At 35.3% G+C, this 23,741-nt stretch overlaps 1 protein-coding gene across 7 annotated transcripts in view; it reads right to left on the bottom strand.

Annotated features, from left to right (window-relative positions):
• Positions 1 to 1,816: 1,816 nt before the first annotated feature.
• DGKB (diacylglycerol kinase beta) overlaps positions 1,817 to 23,741 on the bottom strand; it is a 695,680-nt gene continuing 673,755 nt past the window's right edge. For all 7 annotated transcript variants that reach the window (XM_077856707.1, XM_077856709.1, XM_077856712.1 and 4 more), the window contains one exon: positions 1,817 to 5,611. In XM_077856707.1, coding sequence (XP_077712833.1) covers positions 5,504 to 5,611 — 108 coding nt within the window. In that variant the 3' untranslated portion in view covers positions 1,817 to 5,503. The remainder of the gene's footprint in view (positions 5,612 to 23,741) is intronic.

The following is a 23,741-nucleotide window of genomic DNA, read 5'->3' as shown; positions in this document are numbered from 1 at the left end:
CGGCCCAATGATAACCACTTGCCAGTTAAATTGTGTATCATATTGTTAAAGTGTGTGCCATGTTGGCCATGAATTAACCGAAAAGTTGGAAATGCTGTACTACTGGATATGGGAAAATGACAAGAGAAGGACATAAGAATGAAATGTGTTTATTCAGCCAAAGTTTATAAGGGATAATAAAATCGTAAAAAAAAAAAAAAATAAAGGTCATATTTTAATGATTTATTGAATACAGACTATTTTTATATAATATCTTCTAAAAGAAATTAATACCTGTTATGGAAACTTGGGAGTTTTGGTAGCTGTGATTTATCTATTCAAAGATTATTGGATATCTTATAGGGATGGCCCCAGGGGAACATCAGGGACTAGAATCCAGGGTTGGCTTTCAAATAACTCACCAATTTGTAAGACAATCAGACAAGGAACCATGTAGAAATAGAGTGAAAAACTTTAGCATAGGTCTTAGAGCGTTAAAGGGGCACAGCAGAGACTCACTGGAACCACTCTGATGCAGAAATTCTCCAAAACAGAAGTGAACCAATCTTTGAGAAAGGGAATGTGCCAGGGAGTATAAAATTTGCCGAAGTACATCACCAGGAAAAAAAAAAAAAATCAATAAACATGGCATATGCGGTGAAATCCAAGTAGAACAATGTGGCTGCAAGTCAGTTTGCACAGGGGATTAGGAGGAATGTGGGTAGAGGAAAGGTTAAGAAGATCCAGCTCATGAAAGCCCTTGTTTGCCTGAGGATTTTGGACTATTATCATGTAAAACAGGGTGATGTGATGAGGAATATCATCCATTTCTAGAAAACTGCAGATGGTATTATAAAGGAAGGACCAAAATGGGGGCGAAAAGGATTATCCTGCTTCTTCCTTTGCTACTATGGCTACTACGTTAAAATTGCAGCCAGAAAAAAATGTTCTGAATGTTTGCTGATAGAAAATTAGTTAGAAAATCATCTCTACTTAATCCTCACTCACAACATCCCAGACACAGATCCCATGTCTCTGTCCATTGTACAGACAAGAAGACTGAGGTTTAGAGAGATTAAGTAACTTTCCTCTGAACTCTATTCTGTCAAATGTGCATCTAGGATTAAAGTTGACACCTCTGCTCTCAGAAGCTTCTTAGAGCTCCCAGAGGCGGATTTACCTTGAGGTTCTCAAGCTGAATCTTCTAGTTATCTTACTGGCATGGGCCCATTGTAAAACTTGACAGATGCAAGGAGGAAGCAGAAGCCTGGTCAGGGACATGACACAGTTATAGAGTGCTGTCCCAGCTCTGGGGGCCACCACATCCATGGGGACACTGCAGAACACCCAAGGTCGCCAACCTCAAGTAGAAGGAACCCAAAGAACTGCTGCCCTTTAACTGCTGAAACTCCTTTGTAAGATATCTTGTACAAGTTAGTGCCCATGAAAGATGTACTGAAGTCTGTTACATAAAATGAAATTACAAATGGGTTTCATCCAGAGAATTCAGTGTAAGTCCTCACAGAACCCCTGACCTACTCTTTCAGGCTCCACGGGTCTATCATCCAGTCTGTTGGTGTTCCTGGGATCTCTGAAACTGTTGGAATAATGTTCACAGCAGCAAGTCAGGGCCAAAGCAGCACAAAATAGAATGGTTCAGCTCTTACTGATAGAATTCAGTTCCTCAAAGCCCAGACTCCTTCCTCTCTGACAGGAGACCGAATGGCTGGCTTGGTATTCGCCAGAGGTTTGGTGGGGTAGACTGATGGCAACTGCTTCAAAAAGTTCAAGTACAGACAAAATCTGCCCAAAATGGCAGGAAGGAATGACACTTAACTGAGAGGTTAACATTTTTATTTCAAAAAGCACGATACTGTATATAACACCTTCTAAAAAATAATAAGGTACTGTAACGAAGTGAATTCCTTTTTTTTTTAAAACCACAATAAGGATGTATAGAATCCTTCAACGTGAGTTTGTTCAAATTTTACCTAAATAGAATGTAATATAGTTGGGAGACAAAAGGGGTGATTTCTGCCTGTCACAAAATAAAAGCTCTTTTGCGGGTTTTATTTGTTTATTTATTTATTTAAATTTTACATCCTTAACATATATTACAAGGGCTTCATTGTTTAGTTTAGAATATACATACTGTATTTGAATAATTGTTTGGGGGTTATATGTGCCATGAAAGGTACATTTTCCTTTTTATAAACAATAAACAACAAACTGACACAAAAAGGAATGGAACCATTTAAAAGTTTTGTCTCATTCAAAATAGAATACAGTCTGAGATTCAACACAGATTCTTCCTTGAAAGCTGCAATTATTTCCCATCCCCCTAAAAAAGAAAAAAAGAACAAAATGCAGAAACATATACACAATTCATCGGATTTAAATTTCTACCTGCAGTAGACTACACTAAACATCTGAGCCTTCTGCTTTGTTATGGCTATAATCACATAGATAGTTTAAACATGAAAACTGTTTTAAAAGTTTGCTTTTATTCACCTTCTACAAGATGCCTCCTTTCTCCACAAATAATCTGACCAGCACTTTTTGCTTCAAATACTCATGGTATACATATGTATGTGGAAAAATACATTTATGTCCTTTAAAATTTCTGGGTCCATATAGACATGTCCATTCCTATTGGAAGCATGGCTGATCCACCCAAGATTCTTCTGGAGTGTGTATCAACTTGGTGTATTGCACTGTTTAGCAAAATGCCTATCTCTTTTCCCCTGTTCCTCTGTCCCCTGCAAGTCCAGTGTTAATTTTTTACTTTAGAGTTTCATCTACTTAAAACTTTATACTACAATTTCTACTATATTTAAAAGAGGTTGACTCAACAACGCACCCACACACAGAGAAGAAAAAATTCCATCTTGAAAAGCTAACATTCATTATTCAATATTTTAATATACCATAGAACTTTCCTTTGAGAATTTTCCTTAAAATATATATTCTTCACTTGAAGCTGTCATAAAAATGGAAAGAATATCTTCTCTGATTTTTAAAACCATCAAAGTCAGGTTTTTAAAAGCTACTTTCCAAACCCCAGGAGTAGTGTATTTGGAGGGCAAGCACATCAGTATCTTTAGAAAATGAGTTGAAGACAGTAACATTTGATTCCTATTTGAACATTTATTATTTGTACCAATGAATTCTGACTGAAAAATGTAACTACTATTATCACTAATTATAGTTACGTAGCTACACTGAAGTAAAGCTGCATCCCTTTATTTCAACTATGGAAATCTGATAGGCAGGGTGTTTGATTTGTCCCATCCCACTGTCTCTTCAACAGCTTTCTACTGCACAGATTGTTAAGAATGATTCACAAACTGTTGCTGCCTTCACACTACATACTATAAAAGGTAGCCAAGACATAATTGTATGTGTACTGAACATAAAATAATTTGTGGCTTCAGAATATGTTTTGATACAAAGCCTGCCGGCCCATTGTAGAAAATTTTGTCAATTTATGTAAAAATATTTATTACCTGTAACCATAGATACACAAAATCAATGTGTGTGTTATGTAACATTATGTCAGTAATGCATTTGTTACTGTTTAGAGATTTCTTTTGCTCCAGATTACTGTGCTGCCAAATAACTTTTTTTTTTTTTTTTTATTATACTAGGGCAAGTGATTGCTGTGCTACATTTGCAATTGTAATGATAATTTTCCTGGGAATGCTAAATTATGTCTTAATTTTATTCAAAAGCTTTTATTTTCAAAGCAATTAAACTTATTGTTGATTGATATTTACCATCTAATGTTCCTGGAACACTAAAATAATACGCTTTATACAAAATCTTCCATTATAGTACATTGCTTGAGAGTAGCTATTTGATATAACAGCATTCAGTTGAGTTTTCAAACCAAAGAACAAAAATTATAGCAATTTCACTTGAAATCCATAAATCCATGCACAGGACTGTGTTCAACAGAATCACTAAATGCTATTTGTTATTCAAAGATGAATGAATCAATAGAAAAACAGAACTGATAAATCATTAGTACTTTAATGCAGAGTGGAGGGAAAAACTAATAAATCATGCATTTCAAGCACTTGTTTTCCTTATGGCATGTTTAAAAACATAAAACATGCAATGATGAGATGCAGGTCAATATGAGTGAACAATACTCAAACTGCCAAGAATAGCATTTCATCTTATCACATAAATTTAATGAAACACTAAGAAAAGTACATATTCCATGATTTCTTTCAACAGAGACTCCAACCATACCATGAATACTGTAAACAATGATCTGGACCAACATTTCCAAATAAACATTCGAAATGTCGTAGAGATGGGAGTGGTATAGACATGGGAGAGGACTAAATGCATGCATGATTGGCTTCAGTGAGCTTAATAGTCCTTAGAGGTATCAATTTATACTAGAACAAAACTGATACAATCATTTACTTTTTCAAGTGCACTTAACTGATCCATTAAAAATTACAGATACCTATATTTATAAAAGACCCAAAAAAAGCAAGAAATCAGCGATTGAGCTTTGATTGTGTTGTATGGCCTATTGTCTGCATAAGGTGACAATTTTAGTTATAATGGGTAATTCACTCTCTTCCAGAGTTTAAGTCATTAAAAAATTAATCATGAGAACAATACATTTTCTCCACAATGCTAATTAATTATACATTAACCCATTTCTCTCAAACATCTTGTTCTGAATCTTTGGTGGGAAATAGTATATTAGGCACATAGTTTCAAAAATATATTTGGTTACTGGTGTGGTTATGAATTTTCTTCTAGATCTACATGCAGAAAGGAATAAGGCTTGTCATATTACCACACTTTGCTGCCAAGTAACTTGTTTCTGTTTTCACTTATTTCAGGAATGAGAAACAAAATGAAACAAAATAAAAATCACTTTCTATTTTTTTAGCACAAGAAAACTTTATACCTGATATTTTATATTCCACTCAGAAGCATTAAGATGTTGAAGAAAAACTATTTAGATACAGCAAGGTGTTGTAGTCAACTATTTAATAAAGCCTTCCTAGTAAAAGTTTCTCTTCAAGTCATAGTTCAAAGATCACTGATACACTGAATTTAAAAGGGAAAAGTATCACAATCTGTGGTTATGATCATTGTAGCAATACTGATTAGTGCTTATCAATAATTGGAATCACACAGAGAATTAGCTTTCCCATGGTATTTCCTTTATGTTTCACAGATTTCTCTCATAGGATAGCAAATGGAAACTGAGAGAGGAATGAGTGGGAGACATAAAAATCTATGGGAATGCATGCAACAAAAATATGCAGTACCACTTCATGTAAACTTCTGCCTTCTTCATGCAAAGATGCCTATAAAAACTGAGACAAATTTTCTAATAGCTGAATTGTACATTAGCTCAGTAACAAAAACTGTTAAACCAATTTTATGATTTTGCGTGAGCAAGAGAATTGAAATGGTTCAAAGATTTCCAGCATAAGTTTCCATGGCCCAATTATGCTAATTAGATCTCTAAGAATAAAATGAGACAGGTTTATTCCTTGCTTCGGTTTCTTGTCCTTTTGACGAGGGAGCAGAACAACCCGGTTTTTGGAGGAGGACCCATCAGCATTGGGGCTTGGTTCTTGTGTGTAATTTTTATCTAGGGAAAGAAAGAGAAAGAGAGTAATCTCCAAATATAACACCAATTTCAGAGAATCTCTGTTAAGGCTAATAATATTCCATGAACTACTGGAACATCACAAATATAAAATGCAGTTTCAGAGCTTTTTTTACTTCAAAAATATTTTTTTTAAAAGATTTCATTCATTTATTCATGAGAGACACAGGGAAAGAGGCAGAGAGATAGGCAGAGGGAGAAGCAGGCTCCCTATGGGGAAGCTGATGTGATTCTCTATCCCAGGACCCCGGGATCATGACCTGAGACAAAAGCAGATGCTCAACCACAGAGCCACCCAGATGCCCCACTTCAAAAAGTATTTTTAAGGGAGACAAGAATTTGCATTTAAACCATATTCTGATGCTCAGGGTATTAAGAAAAATAAAAATTAACTGAAATCACATTTTAAATATCATGTTATCTCTAACCTCATTTGTAACAGCCCAAACTCTCTTTCAGCCACATGTTATCTAGGATAATTCACTGACCATTTAAGCAGGAAAGGACCCACCATTACAGTATTCAGAATCCCAGTTACAGTCCAACATCAAGATGTACTGGAGATCAAGCCAAGCCTTATTTATCTTGCTAATCAGATTGTTTCTTTCTTTCAACATGAACTGCAAGGTTCAATTTCAAAACAATCATTAGGAATAAAAGTCAAAAGTTAACGTGCATAAAAGGTCAGAAATGATGAACTAGCTTTCTAATTTGTTAATTAATTGGTAATAGAATAGAATCAAATATTGAAAAGCCTGCTTAAAACACTTTGGGAAACTGTTCTGAAGCTACTCGTTTTGATTTCTTTGATATAAAACTACGAATCACCTTAAATGAGACAACCTTAAAGTAGATTATGTCTGCAATTTTCTCTAATTCAAGTCTAAATTAGAGAAGACATTTTATGAATATATGCTATGCTCAAAGCTAATTGAAAGCAATTATCAAAGTGGCATTTTGTCTGTGACTTTAAGATACATTGTAAGATAATAAATGATTCTCATTATGTAATAAAAAGGTCACATCTTGCCTTTGGGCTAGTGACGCTAAGAGTTTTTCAAAAGCAATCTGAGACATTTTCTTTAGAGAACTGCGACTAATACAAGAACCATCGCTTATTAAATATCAGTTGTCACCTGCACAGCACCCGCATCAGAGATGAGTATTTCTTTCAAAAAGAAACACCACCTCATTAAAAGCTGCAAAAATATATCTCTTAAAGTGCATCCCTGACATTTTCAAGTTAAAATGAATATCCTTCACTTGTCATTCACTAATAGCAATAAAACACATGCAAAAAAATGTATGTCACGTGGACTGGATCATAAAAATCGGCACTGGGGCTTTTGGGAAATGGAGATTCACTTCACAGTCTAGAAAGACAGAAGTATGTCAAAAACCTGGAAAAATGAACAACTTTATTTAAGTCTGTTGGAATCAGGTTATTCTGGGAAGATGCAGTGTTCTTTTTACTGTAAAAAGAAATTGCACCTGTAAAAGGCCAGTAGGCTAAGCTAGCCCCAAATGCTCTGGATGTATGGTTTTGTTTTATTTTTATTATCTTATGAACTGTGGATTTGTTAGCCAGATAAGATCCCAGAATGTAGGCATCTATGTGGATTAAAAAAGATCTCTGCCAGATTTTCTCTCTTAATAATTCAGCTTTAGATTATGCCATTGATTTTTTTTTAAAGATTTTATTTTTTATTTACTCATGAGAGATACAGAGCAGGAGAGAGAGAGGCAGAGACACAGGCAGAGGGAGAAGCAGGCTCCATGCAGGGAGCCTGACGTGGGACTGGATCCCGGATCTCCAGTGTCATGCCCTGGGCTGCAGCGGTGCTAAACCGCTGCACCACCCGGGCTGCCCTATGCCATTGATTTTTAAATCCCCCTGAATCCCAATTTGTACAGTATCTAACACAGTATCATCCATTCATTTATTAATTTCACAAATTTATGGCGCCTCTACAATGCTTCAGACACTGTATAAGAACTTTTAATGAATAATGCACAATCTGTGTTCCCAAGAAATTCTAGTCAAGTAAGAAAAAGTAATTTAACAGGCAAGTTCAACATATCGTAGAAACTGAAATTAAGCAGAAAGGCTCTATTTTTTTTAATGCTGAAAATGAAAGTGATTTTTTTTACACAAAAACACTAAGTTTAAATGAATTCCTGGGGAAGCACTTATATGATCACCTTAGAATCAAAAAGAACATTAACAGGCTAAAGTAAGAAGATACGTATTTCTGACTCACAGTTGCTGAACTAAATTCTTTGGAGGGTAAGGTAATATTAAGACATTTTGGAAAATAAGTTAATTATTGTTAAGACTTTGGGAGAAATATTTCATCTAGTTATTTATATAAGCTTAGTACCAATTTATGATGAAGTGTAACCATAATATCATAAATTATTGGGTATGAAATTTTGTTCATTCTTCACATTATCTTGGCATTTGAAATTTTTTTTAATCATGGCTATCTTTCTACTGGCAATTTTTTTTTTTTAAGAAATAACTTGTTGTTATTCCTTTGTTCAGTGCTTTTGATACAATGGGATCCTTAATCCATGTTCTAGTTTTCAGTTTCTAAGACAGATGGTGGCCACTCCTATTTTTAAAACGATCTAAAACCTGTCCTTTAGGTTGTTTGATCATTCTTATGATCTAAGTATACAACTCTTTCTTTAACCTAACATTATTTCCACAAAAATTCAATCTATATATTCATTGTCGATTGTTTATGGAAATGAAAAGACTGGCTCTGTTTTCCTCTTAGGAGAGAGAACATGAAGTAAACTAGCATTCATGAAATGCCTATTATGTATCTGGACACTTTGCATAGGTAATCTTATTGGATAATTAAATGTCCTTGTATATTTGAGCAGAAGCAAAAAGTACTCTATTAAGAATAATTCCAGTTCAGGTGAGATGATGGTGTGGTCACCGAAAGTCAATGGAGGCTCCAGAAAGCTGTAGAGACATGAGTATGTTTAGGTTCAGATTGCCCAGTAGGGTAACCTGGTTAAAAGATCCTCCCCAGGAATGAAATAATGATTCAGATGCCTATTTTGTATATATTCCATACTTTTTGTTTTAAAGATTTTATTTATTTATTTGTTTGTTTGTTTATTTGAGAGAGCATTTGCGCACACGAGTGGGGGAGCAGAGAGAGAGAATCTCAAGTAGATTCCATGCTAAGTGTGATGCCCAACCTGGGCCTTAATCCCACGATCCCGATATCAGGACCTGAGCCAAAATCAAGAGTCAGATGCTCAATGACTGAGCCATCCAAGTGCCCCTACATTCCATACTCTAGTCTTATTATTTTTATTTATTTATTTTTGAGAACCTGATAGCTACCAGAAAAACAATGAGTAAGGAGCAGATTTTATCCCTAAAAACTTTAAAATATACTAAATTTCAGCAATCTGAAGACATAAGCCAAATATTCAGCAATCTTTGCTTCCATCTTTCAGCAATCAGGAGGTTGCTTCTTAGCTGTTGCTTAATACATCAAATATTTATTGAGCACTGGCTATAAAGAATTTGCAACTTGATTTTGATTGATTTAAAGATACTTTATAATTGAGAGAGAATTGTAGGCACTCATAAGCAATGGTGATGGGGCTTCCACAAGTTGGGATGGCTGCATGAAGGCAGAACATTGCTTTAAGAATGCAAGATAAATATTGTTGGTCATACAATAGTGTCCTCCTATAAAAACTTTTCATTTCTGCATATTATTTATTCCTTTGCAAAGCAATAGTGGCAAAAGAGAGGCACTTCTGTTGCATGACTTTTTCTACTTCTATCATCCTATTACATATTAAGATTGGCTATCTCTAAAAATGAAAAAATTTGATTGCAGTTTCTGTTTTATAAGGATTCAATACAAAATAAAGATGCACACATGGATACCAAATCAAGGATTACAAGACACAGTTTTCTTGTTTCTAGTGTATAATCAGTATTACATCCTGTGATAGCTTCACTTCATAATTATAATATTGAGAGTAATAACAAGATAAAAAAATAAGATTTGACTTTATGTGCTGAACATTATGCTAAGTGCTTTACATAAGTAATTCAGATGCTACCTGTTTCGTATTTTTGACTTTCCCTCACCAAAAGTCTATTCCCATAAAAGTATTATTATTTAGATTTGTAGAATTGAAGTATAATTTCATAAGTGATAAATAGGAGGTTAATATCTCATAGAAGTAAACAGTATTTACTCCCATTAGATATTTATGTTCTCTATGAAGCACTTCCTTTAGCCTAATTAAAACTGAGGTAAGAGATGACTCATTCTCCAGGCAAGTTTCATACGACTCATTGGTATTTTCCTTCCTAGGTCCCCATTCCCTAGTATCGAATATTCTCACTACCCTTTATTATAACGGGCAATGTTTCTTTTCCTCAGGTCATCTGAACATCTTGTTCAATATCCAGTTTCTAGGGGCTTTGGCTACCCATCTAAAGGCTTACCAGACTTTCTGATAAGAGAAGTATCCAGGATGGCAGTGTAGGAAGATTCTGAACTCACCTTCTCCGATGGACATACCAAATTTGCCACTACATATGGATCATTTCCCTCTGAAAAACATTTGAAAAATAGATGAACTGCTCTCCACAACAAAGGATAAAAGAACTATATTGGGATAGGTAGTAAAAGCCCCACCCTGGCACAGCAACACAGTCAGAAGGGATATCACCAGACAAATACTTCTCCCAGAAAAGCAGGAGGCAGGGATTGGTTCCCCATATTGGATACCCAGCTCCTGGGATATGCACTGGAGAGATGATCCCCAGAAAGTCTGGCTTGGAAAACATTTTGGGTTTTCCAAGTGGGGCTGACATTTTGGGTTCCCAAAGTGGTACAGGAAATTGAGATTTCCCTCCTGGAATGCTTACATGCTATCTTGCTTGCCCTGAGACCCAGAAAAAAAAAAAAAAAAAAACAAAAACAGCTATTTGGAAAGCAGCTAGACTATATGTAAGGAGATTCATTTGTTGATCTGGGGACATTGGCTGGAAGGGCACAGAACATTTGAGGTGCTCTCTGGAGACAGAGGCACTGGAGAATGACATTGTTGCACTCTCCACATTGCCTACCAGCCTGGGTGGATGAGGCTGGATTTGGCACCCTCCTTTTGTCTTGTTGGGAGGATAGGGGCAGGTGGTTGAGGTAATTGCTGAGGCAGAAGGGAATGGGTGGTTTCAGTGCTCCCCGTCTCCCTGACTGAGAGAGGCAAACATGAATGGCTACAAAATTCTCCTGCTCACTAGCTAAAGTCTGCAATAATCCTCTGCCCTTTGGCTGGGATTGGTGAGTATAAGTGATCTCAGAATTCTCTCATTTCCAGCCTAAAGCTGGTGTCCATGCACAGACAACACACTCTCCAGCTGCCTTGTTAAAACCAGTGGGCACATGCAATGCACAGATTTGGGACCACCCTGTGATTGGCTGGCCCTGATGGCCAAGAGGCCTGGTGTTCCAGAGCTCCACAGGACTGTAACAACCGGAAAGACAATTCTTGGCAGTTCACCATCCCTGGGCACTGCACAGACAGTAGACTGAAACACAACCCCAGTCTTCCTGTTAAAAAGGCCTATTCATTTAGATTGGAGTTTCAGCTTTAAACCTTCAGGCTTTAGATTTCCCATATATCTAGAGGCTAAAAAGCACTTTCAGGAAATATAAGTGGAGAGATACTATCCTTAAGCACCCCACTGACCTTGCTACAGCTCCACAAAACTTTCCAGAAAGGAGCTACACACAGGCTCATCAGAAGCCTCAGTTTTTGCAGCTGTTGCCCAGGGGACACCTCCAAATCTCCTGGTCTACAGACTAGCAATGATTACAAATGCAGCCCCATAGACTAAATATTAGCATCCTTTAAAAGCTGTTGCCTGAAAGTTGATGCTAAATGAGATTCCTCCTCTTAGATTACTGATAGATCTTGGCATACACTTAACAATAGAGATATATTAAGAACGAATTATGTGGCTTAGAAAATAAAAAAGGTTCAAGAGACAACCAAAATTTAGAAAAAGTTTCAATGAGAAGGATCTTCAAGTACACAAGGCCAACCCTCCAAGACTGAGAGAGGTAGCTAAATAGCTATTTAGGCGAAATCACCTAAAACACAGAAATAAACACAGAGTTAAACAAAATGGGAAAACAGAGATATATGTTTCAAATGAAAGAACAAGAGAAAACCTCAAGATAAAAACCTTAATGATACAAAGGTAAGTAATTTACCTGATAAATAATTCAAAGGAATGATCACAAAGATGTTGATGGAACTTGAGGAACAAAAGGTGAACAGATAAAAATTTTAACAAAGAGATAAGAACATATGGAAAAAAGTAACAAATGGAAGTCACAGAGATAAAGGATACAATGATTGAACTGAAACATACATTAGAGGGGTTCAATGGATTGAGTGGGGTAGAAGAATACATCAGCAAGCTGGAAGATAAAGCAATGGAACTTAGAGCCACAAAAAGAAAAAATAATTTTACAAAGTGAAGATAGCTTAAGGGACCTATGGAACCACATCAAGTGGAATAACATTTGCATTATAGGGGTTCCAAGGGAAAGGGGCAGAAAACTTATTTGAAGAAAAAATGGCTGAAAACTCCCCTAATGTAAAAAAGAAACAGACATCAATTCCAGGAAGAACAGGAAATTTCACATAAGATTAATTCCAAAAGAGCCAAGATAAGACACATTATAACTAAAATGTTAAAGGTTAGAGAAAAATTTTAAAACCAGCAAGAGAAAACAACAACAACAATTTGTTATATACAAAGGAAATCCCATAAGACCATTAGCAACTTTGCAAGCCAGAAGGTGGCATGACATATTCAAAGTGCTAGAAGGAAAAACCTTCCAACTGAGAATACTCAGCAAGATAATCATTCAGATTTGCAGGAGAGGCAAACATGAATGGCTTGCCTCAAAATGAGATTTTTCCAGACAAGCAAAACCTAATGTTGTTTATCAATATTAAAGTGGCCTTATGGGATGCCTGGGTGGCTCAGTGGTTTAGCATCTGCCTTCAGCTCAGTGCATAATCCTGGGATCCAGGATCAAATCCTGCATCCGGCTCCCTGCAGGGAGCCTGCTTCTCCTTCTGCCTGTCTCACTCTCTCTCTCTCTCTCTCTGTCTCTGTCTCTCATGAATAAATAAATAAATCTTTAAAAAAATAAACAAAACATAAACTGGCCTTATAAGAAATATTAAAGGACTTCTTTAAGCTGAAAGGAAACAGCAGGAAAACATACAAAAGTAAAATTCTCACTGGAAAAAGTAAATACATTGTAAAGGTAGTGGATTAATTAGTTATAAAACTACTAAGAAGGTTAAAAAGACTTAAGTCGTAAAATTAAGACTATAGTAATTAATTATATCAAAGAAAAAAATGTAAAACATGACATAAAAAACATAAAATGTGGGTAGAGTAACAATGTAAAGTCTTCAAATGTGTTCAAATTTAAGTTGCTATAACTTAAAAATAAACTGTTATATAAATAGAATGATATATATGTGAATCTTATGGTAACCACAAAGGAAAGACTTATAGTAAGTACACAAATGTACATAAGAAAGGAATCTAAACATAACACTAAAATCATCAAATCACAAAGAGAGAGAGAGTAAGAGAAGAAGCAGACAGGATCCACAAAAACAACCAGAAAATAATGAACAAAATAGGCAGTAAGTAAATACCATCAATAATTACTTTAAATGTAAATTGATTAAATTCCCTAATAAAATGATACAGAGTGGCTGAATGGATTAAAAAGCAAACAAACAAACAAACAAACAAAAAACCCCAAGATACACTTATCAACGGTCTGAAAGAGACTTCAGAAGTATGGACACAACTACACCCACAAAGACTGAAACAAAGACGTTAGCAAACTGCATAATGATATAGGAGTCAATCCAGCAAGAAAATATAGCATTTATGAATGTATATGCATATAACATAGAAACACCCAAATATATAAAGCAATATTAAAAGACCTAAAGGGAGAAATCGATAGCAATACAATAATTTTACGGGATTTTATACCCTACTTACATCAATGGATAGATCCTCCAGACAGAAAGAGACTTTGGTTTTAAAAGACCCACTGGACCAGATGGACTTAATAGATATATACAGAATAGACCATCAAAAACAGCTAAATACATATTCTTCTCAAGTGCACACAGAGTATCCTCCAGAATAGATGACATAATAGGCCATAAAACAAGTCTCAATAAATTCAGAAAAAATGAAATCATATTAAGTATATTTTCAGAACACAATGGTATAGAACTAGGTATCAATTCAAAAAGAAAACTGGAAAAAAAAAAAAACTACTTCCAAATGGAGATTAAACATGTTACTAAACAACTATTTGGTCAAAGAAGAACTCAAAGAAGAAATAAAACAATACCTAGAGACAAAAACAGAAATATGACATAACTAAATCTAAGAGATGCTGCAAAAGTGGTTCTAAGAGGGGGAAGTTCATAGTAATTCAGGCCTACCTCAACACACAAGAAAAATCTCAAATAAACAATTTATACCAAAATGAATTAGAAAAAGAAGTGCAAATGAAGCCTAAAGTTAGAAGAAGGAAGGAAATAATAAATATCGGACTGGAAATAAATGAAATATAGACGTAAGGCAATAGAAAAATATCAATGAAATTAAGAGCTGCTTATCAAATAAACAAAATTCACAAACCTTTAGCTACACTTACCAAGAAAAAAAAGAGAGAAGACTCAAAAGAACCAGAAGTAAAAGAGAAGTTACAACTGTTACCATAGAAATACAAAGGATCATTAAGAGATTACTTTGAACAATTATATACCAACAAATTGGGCAACTTAGAAAAAATAGGTATATTTCTAGAAATTTGCAATCTTCCAAAATGAATCTTGAAGGAATAGAAAATCTGAATAGACTGATTACAGTAGAACTGAATTGGTAATTAAAATTTTCACAAGAAACAACAGTCCAGGACCAAGCAGCTTCACTGGTGAATTCTACCAAATATTAGAAGACTTAATACCTATGTTTCTTAAACACTTCTAAAAACTGAAGAAGGGTATGCTTCCAAATTCATTTTATGAGGCTAGAATTACCCTGATAACAAAACCAATGACACCAAACACAATTTACACTAAATTCAATACTATATTAAGAAGATCATACACCAAGGTCAAGTGGGATCCAGAAATGCAAGGATGGTTCAACATCTGCAAATAAATCAGTGGGATATACCACATGAACAAAATGATTAATATGTGATTACTTCAATAGATGCAAAAGGCCATTTGACATAATTCAACATCCATTTATAATAAAAGCTTTCACTTAACTGGGTATAGAGGGAACATACCTCAACATAAGAGAGGCTGCATATGAGAAGCCCACAGCTAACATCATATTCAGTGTAAAAAGCTGAAATCTTTCTTCTAAAAGCAAGAATGATACAAGGATCTCCACTATTTCCATTTTTATTCAACAAAGTATTAGAAGTCCTAGGCAGAGCAATTAGGCAAGAGAAAGAAATAAAAGGTATACAAATTGACAATGAAAAAGTAAAATGGTCACTATTTGCAGATAAGATGATACCAAAAATAGAAAACCCTAAATATTCCAACAAGAAAACAGTTAGTACTAAAGAAATGAATTCAGTAAGGTAGCAGGATACAAATTAATATACAAAAATTTTTCTGTGTTTCTATACACTAATTATGAACTACCAAAAAAAAAAAAAAAGAAATTGAGAAAATAATCCCATTTACAATTGTATCAAAAAAAAAAAAAAAAAACCTTGGAATAAATTTAACCAACTGGATGAAAGACCTGAACACTAAAAACTGTAAGACACTAATGAAAGAAATTGAAGAAAACACAATGAAAAGATATTTCACGCTTATGGATTGGAAGAATTAATATTGTTAAGATATCCATACTACCTGAAGCAATCTATAGATTCAGTGCAAACCCTATCACTATTCCATGACATTTTTCACAGAACTAGAGTAAATAATTCTAAGATATGTTTGGAATCACAAATAGTAAAAAAATAATCCTGAGAAATAAGAACAAAGCCAGACGAACTTCACTCCCTGATCTCAAAGTATATTACAAAGCTGAAGTATAACAAACATTACGGTAGAAAAACTGACAACTGACACAAAGGGTCAATGAAACAGAATAAAGTGTCCATAAATAAGCTCACATATATAAAATATGTGAAACAGAATAAAGTGTCCATAAATAAGCTCACATATATATGGTCAACAAATTTACAACAAAGGAGGCAATAATACACAATGGGGAAAGGACAGTCTGTTCCATGAGCAGACATTTCTCCAAAGAATGGCCACAGACACATGAAAAATGGCCAGCAGACACATGAAAAAAATGCTCAACACCACTTGGCATCAGGGAAATACAAATCAAAACCACAATGAGAGAAACCTGGGTGGCTCAGGGGTAGAGTGCATTCAGCTCAGAGTGTGATCCCGGTCTGGGGATCAAGTGCTGCATCAGGCTCCCTACGAGGAGCCTGCTTCTCCCTCTGCCTGTGTCTCTGACTCTCACTCTGTGTCTTTCATGAATAAATAAATAAAATCTTAAAAAAAAAAAAAAAAAACAAGCACAATGAGATACCACCTCACACCAATTAGAATGGCTAAAATGAGCAAGTCAGGAAATGACAGATATTGAGGAGGATGCAAAGAAAAGGGAACAATTGTACACTTTTGTTGAGAATGCAAGATGGTGCAACCACTCTGGAAAACAGTATGGAGGGTCCTCAAAAAGTTGAAAATAGAGCTACCCTATGACCCAACAATTGCACTACTGGGTATTTACCACAAAGATGGAAATGTAGTGTTATGAAGGGGCACCCGCACCCCAGTGTTATAGCTGCAATGTCCACAATAGCCAAACTATGGAAAGAGCCCAGAAATTCATCATCAACAGATGAATGGATAAAGAAGATGTGGTATATATAATATATACAATGGACTACCGTCAGCCATCAAAAAAAAAAAAATGAAATCTTGCCATTTGCAATGATGTAGTTGGAACTAGAGGATATTATGCTAAGTGAAATAAGTCAATCAGAGAAAGATAATTATCATATGATCTAACTCATATGTGGAACTTAAGAAACAAAACAGAGGATCATAAGCAGAGAGAGGAAAAAATAAAATAAGACAAAATCAGAGAGGGAGACAAACCATAAGAGTTTTTTTTTTTTTTTTTTTGTAAATATTTTATTTATTTATTCATGAGAGATACAGAGAAAGAGACAGAGAGAGAGACAGACAGACAGAGACAGAGGCACAGGCAGAGGGAGAAGCAGGCTCCACGTAGGGAGCCCCACACAGGACTCAATCCCGGGTCTCCAGGATCAGGCTCTGGGCTGAAGGTAGTGCTAAACCGCTGAACCACCCAGGCTGCCCAAGAGATTCTTAATCATAGGAAACAAACTGAGGTCACTGGAAGGGAGAGGTTTAGGAAGACAGGATAACTGGCTGATGAACATTAAGGAGGGCACAGGATGTAATAAGCACTTGATATTATATAAGACTGATGAATCACTGACCTCTACCTCTGAAACCAAAAATACATTATATGTTAATTAATTGAATTTAAATAAAATTTAAAAAAAAAAGAAAAAAGAGGACAGTCTGTTAAATACATGCTACTGGGAAAACTGAACTGCCACATACAAAAGAATAAAACTGGGCCACTGTCTTATAACACATACAAAAATAAATTTAAAAAATAGTGGATTAAAAACTTGAATGTAAAATCTGAAACCATAAAATGCCTAGAAGAAAACTTAAGAAACAAACTCCCTGATATTAGTTTTAGCAATGCTGTTTTTGGATTTGACTCCAAGGCAAGGGAAACAAAAGCAAACAAAATTAAACAAGTGGATGACATCAAACTAAAAAGCTTCTGCCTAGCAAAACAAAAAGACAACCTAAATGGTAGAAGATATTTGCAAATCATACATCTGACAAAGAGCTTATATCCAAAATATACAAAGAACTTATAAAACTCAGTAACAAAGAACAATCTGGTTAAAAAATGAGCAGAGGATCTGAATAGGCATTTTTCCAAAGAAGAAATACAAATGGCCAATAGGCTGATCAAACGATGCTCAATATCACTAATTATCAGGGAAATGGAAATCAAAACCACAATGAGATATCACCTCACACCTGTCGGAATGACTATTACCAAAAGATAAAAAATAACAAAGGTTGGTGAGGTTATGGAGAAAGGGAACCCTTGCACTACAGGTGGGATTGTAGATTGGTGCAGCCATTCTGAAAAACAGGATGGAAGTTCCTCAAAAATTTAAAAATAGAATTACCATATGATCCAGAAATTTCACTACTGGGTATCTATTTATCTGAAGAAGGTGAAAACACTAACTTACAAAGATATATGCAGCCCTATATTTATTGCTGTATTATTTACAATAGGCAAGAAATAGGAACAACCTAAGTGTCCACTGATGAATGGATGGACAAAAATTATGTGCTATATATGTACAAGGGGATGATACACAGCATTAAAAAGAATAAAATCTAGCATTTGTGACAACACAGATGTATTTTGAAAATATTATATGAGGTGAAATAAGTTAGAGAAAGACAAATACGATATGATTTCACTTATATGTGTAATATAAAAAACCTCACAACTAACAAAAATATTCCAGGATTCATATATATAGAGAGAATAGATTGGTGGTTGCCAGATTGGAGAGGGTTTAGTTGGGTGGCAAAATGTGTGAAGAGGATCAAAAAGTATAAGACCTCAAGTTATAAAATAAATAATTTAGAGGGATGTAATGTGTATAGTCCATAATATTGTATTAACTTTGAAAAGAGACAGATGTTAACTAGATATTGCGGTGACCATTTTGCAATATATACAAATGTCTTATCATTGTTGTACATTTGAAACTAATATAATGCTGTATGTCAATTATACCTCAATAAATAAAAAAACAAAGAGCAGAAAAGCATTCTATTATAATTAAAACAGAAGTGGATCTGTTCTCTCCTCAAGGAGTTCTCAGACTTGCTAGAAAAGGTATAATTTTTTTCGTAACTTTTAAATTATTTAATTTTATCTTCCACAGCCCTTGGAGGGTCTGTGTCAATATCCTTAGTTTTCAATATATGGCACAAGTTTGGGTTCTGTAACTTGTGTTACACAGCTCATGTTGGTGAGTAAAGAACTGAGTTTGAGAATTGACACTCCAACCTCCCAGCACTCCTCCTGAACTCCCACCTCAGTGCCTAGTGCCAGCTATTGCCCTGGAGAACTTTCCCTCTTTTTCTGCTAATGAAACATTGATTCCCATCCAGTTCAAAACATGTATTATTGTGAAATTTCAAAGCACAGGGATAAAAAGAAGATTCTTAAATGCCCTCTGAAAGGAAAAACTGATGACTTACCAAAAAAATAAAAGTCAGCATGGCATCAGGTTTCTCAAAAACATTAGTGCTAAAAGAAAATGGAGATACACCTCCAAACCCCAGAGGAAAAGTTAATTTTATCATAGAATTCTATACTTAGTTAATGTATTGATTAAAGACCAAGGGTACAATGGAGACATTTTCAGTCATAAAACAATTGACTTTACCTTCTGTATGCCCTTTAAAACATATTTGAGCAAAACAAATGCATGAGCTAAGAAAGAGATTAAAAACAAAACAAAACAAAACAAACAAAAACAGGGGATCACATTGCCAACACCAAATGCTGGCAAGGATGTGGAACAATAGGAACTCTCATACATTACTGGTGGGAAGACAATGTGGTACAGCCACTTAGGAAGGCAGTTTGGTAGTTTCTTATAAAACTAAACATACTCTTAGCATAGGACTCAGAGATTACACTCCTCAGTATTAATCAAATGATTTGAAAACATGTTTGCACAGAAAACTGCACATGGATGTTTATAGCAGCTTTATTCATTATCACTAAAACATTGAAGCAACCAACATGTCCTTCAGTAGATGAATGGATACATCAACTATGGTAGTTCCCGACAATGGAGTATTATTGAATGCTAAAAAAGAAATCAGCCATCAAGCCATGAAAAGACACGGAAGAGCCTTAAGTATACATTACTAAGTGAAAGAAGCCAATGTGGAAAGGCTGCATACTGTTTGATTTCAACCTACTTTATTCTGGAAAAGGCAAAACTATGGGGAAGTAAAAAATTAGTGGTTGCCAGGGGTTATAGCAGAAGAAGAATGAAAAGATGGACCATACAGAATTTTTAGGGCAGTGAAAATATTCTGTATGATATTGATAGACACATGTGTCCAAACCCCCAGACTGTACAACAGTAAGAGGGAACCCTAATGTCAACTATGGACTTTGGGAGACTATTTATCAATGTAGGTTCAGTGATCATAACAAAGGTACCACTTCGGTGAAGGAGGTTATGCACATGTGTAGGCAGGTGGTATATGGGAAATCTTTGTAACTTCTCAATTTTGCTGTGAACCTAAAAGTACTCTAAAAAACCAAGTCTATTAACAATAATAACAACAAGAACAACAATAAACCAAGGGATCCAACTGAGAACCAGGATGATAGATTTGCAAAAAACCTAGAAAGAAACTCCCAGAGAAAAGGCTTTTGCCATATAAAGAACAAGAGTTGGGGGAGGTGGGTAGCACTGGGGTAGTTCAGTAGGTTAAGAGTCCTGACTCCTGATTTCAGTTCAGATCATGATCTCAGGGCTGTGAGATGGAGCCCTGTGTCAGGCTCTGTGCTGGGTATGGAGCCTACCTAAGATTCTTTCTTTCCCTCTGTGCCCCTCCCCTGCTCTAAAACAAAATAAATAAAAAAATAAAGGACAAGAGTGGGCTCAATAAATAAACTGATATCTATTTTTAAAAATGAGAATTATTATGATGATGACTTTAAAAAGAGGAGAAAAAAAGAGATTCCAAAATCTTTATAGAAAAGAAAATGTAATTGTGTGTGTTTGGTTCTGCAGTTGACAATATACTCATAATCTCAATGACTATATATTTTGTTTCGATTTAAATAAAATCATTAATTTTTTTGTTCAGAAGCAGAACAGCATAATGGTTAAAAATCAGACTGACTGGGCCCACCACTTCCTATCTGCAGAGACTTTGGCCAAGTGACTATGATTCACTTCCCTCATTGATAATATAGAGACTTTAAAACAGTATCTGTTTCATTGGTTTCTTGTTAGGACTAAATGAGTCAATGCACACAAAATGCTCAGAATGTTACCTAGCACATAAAATCACTCAGTGCATATTCACTATTAGTAAAAAAGTTAAACGGAGTAATGTAAGTGTTAAAAACTGCCTTTCTATACATGAAGTAAATAGAATACAACTAAAACTAATAGGTGGAAAAAAAAAAGATCCAAGCATGTTTTTTAAAGATTTTTTTAAAAATTTATTTACTCATGACAGATGTACAGAGAGAGAGAGAGAGGCAGAGACACAGGCAGAGGGAGAAGCAGGCCCCACGCAGGGAGCCCGATGCGGGACTCCATCCCGGGTCCCCAGGATTGCACCCCGGGCCAAAGGCAGGCGTCAAACCGCTGAGCCACCCAGGGATCCCCCCAAGCATATTTTTTAGATATAGAGTAAGCAACAAGAAAAAAGCCAAATAATTCAAAGAACAAACCCAGTGCCAAAGAAATAAGGGGATAGTAGCTTTCTATTTTTCTTGCAAGTCTACACGTTCTAATTTTTTTCAGTATGCATTTATTATTTTGGTATAAACATTTAAAAAATTAACAAAAACAAAAATCCCTCTGCAGGTAATTATCTTGCATTCTAGTGTTCTGGTTTTCCAAATGTGGTCCACAAACCAAGAGAACTGTCTTCATTGTTAGTAATGCAAACTCCTGGATCACAACTCAGACTTTCTGAATCAGCTTCTACTGTGTAGCAGGATCCCCCAGGTGATTCTTATGCACTTTTAAATTTGAGAAGCCTTGCCTATTTACTCTTGTCACTTTACTTCTCTTCCTAAGGCTCAAAGCTAATAACAGTCTGTTGACTATTCTGACAGACTGGACGGCACCTTCTTATCTTCACTCCCAAAACCTATGGCTAAAAAATAACCTAATTTATCCAACTTTAATTAGCTCTGTTGTTAATCCGCTAGGTACTAGCTTATTTCAGTTTAGCGCTTGGGCTTCCAAGTTGAAAAGACATTTTTAAACATAATTAAGGTGCTTATATTCTAATGATGATAGCACACACAATGGTAGAATGTGATATGCACTGTGTCAGAGATATTCTCAGGGTGCAAAGGGAGCACGAAACAATGCCATTTATATCATGGTGGAAAGACAGGATTTATTTAAACTCAGGTCTTAGCAATGTTACTCTGGAAACATAGATTAAGGGTTAGGTGTCACATGAGAGGCAGGGAGATCAGATGGGAAGTTAATATAATAATCTAGGAAAGAATTAAAATGTATTTTAATTGTGGCAGTGGAATGGGAATGGAGCAGGGGGTAGATCTCAAGAGATAGAAAGGAGGCACAATCTATAGGACATGACTGAACGTTTGGAGTATTGGAAAATGAAGATTCTAGTATGACCTCTGTGCTTTTAGCTTTGTTTGTTATGTGCATGGTGATGCTTTTTAAGAGAAGGGGATGCATTTTGGCAGGAGCAGGGACCAAGAAGTTGGTAAACTCTGTGTTAAGTGTTACATTCTGAAGGTGGTTTTCAGTATCTTTTGGATATGTAGGTCTAGTGTTCGGAAGGGAGAACAGGTCTTGAGACAAATTTGGGTGTGATGAACCTATAGTAATAAAATAATAATAAAATTCCATCCAGAATAGATTACTGAAGGCCAATGCGGCAAATACAAATATCAGATATTAGATATTTGTCTTCCTCTGCCAGTGTCTCTGAGGAATGTTGACATTTAAGGGTGAATCAGGAGAATGATATCCTGTGAAGGAATATGAATACAAAGGGCCTGAGAGGTAGGAGAAAGACTAGAAAGAAGCACCGTGATATAAACATTCCCAGTCAATCTTCAGTGTGGCCTATTCCTCTTCTATTAATGAGGGCAAGACCTTCAAATTATGTGTATTTAGGCTAGTCATGGCTCAGGTTATCACAAGAGTTTTCATGTAAGTGGTATAAGCTACTGAACTTTTATACTAGTTCTAAATCCAGAAATGATCATATTTGAGAGTTATATACTGTAGGCTATTTAGGTAGTGCTCATTTAATTTAGGGGTTGGCAAACATTTCCCGTACAGCATCTTCTGTTAGATAGCAAATATTTTAGGTTTTGTAGGCTGTGGGGTCTCTGTAACTACTCATCTCTGCCACTGTAGCACAGAAGTGTCCATCAACTACATGTAGATAAACAGGTGGTATTCCAGTAAAACTTTATGTTTGACAACTAAAATCTGGATTTCATATAATTTTAACACTATGAAATATTATCCTTCTTTTGATTTTTCAACCATTTAAAAATGTAAAAAAAAAATCTTAACTCTCTCACTATACAAAAAAAGGCAGCTGTCTGATTTAGCCCAAAGGTCATAACTTGTTGACCCCTGATATAATTATAGTCTATATAATTACATCTAGAATTATGAGGCATAAAGTAGAAGAAAGAATTTTTAATTTAAAGTCATGATGTAATGGATCGATAGCTGGAAGATGGATAAAAGTGAAAATAATTTCATATGGTGTATCTTTGATATACTAAGTGACACCATTCAGAAATCATTCTACAAAAGTTCTAAATTATAATATATATGAACTTTCTCAATTTGGGTTGAGATCAACTGATCACGTTTGGCTCAGCTCACATGTATAATCTCTATTGCTTTGAACCAAGGTAGACTTAGTAATACTGTGATTCTTAGAAAGTACCTCAGCAGGTAGTATTTTCCTTTTAATATTTTCTCCCTGTATCTAGCCAACAAAATGCTCTTTTCCTGCTTCTTTTCTTTAAGAGTTTACTATCACTGGATTTATTCAGCTACCTTAGAAATGAATGGAGTTTTCA

The sequence above is a fragment of the Canis aureus genome, chromosome 18 (genome assembly GCF_053574225.1).
Source record: "Canis aureus isolate CA01 chromosome 18, VMU_Caureus_v.1.0, whole genome shotgun sequence".
Classification (NCBI taxonomy): Eukaryota; Metazoa; Chordata; class Mammalia; order Carnivora; family Canidae; genus Canis; species Canis aureus.
The sequence above is the reverse complement of the archived record's forward strand: the minus strand, read 5'-3'. Positions and strand labels throughout refer to the sequence as shown.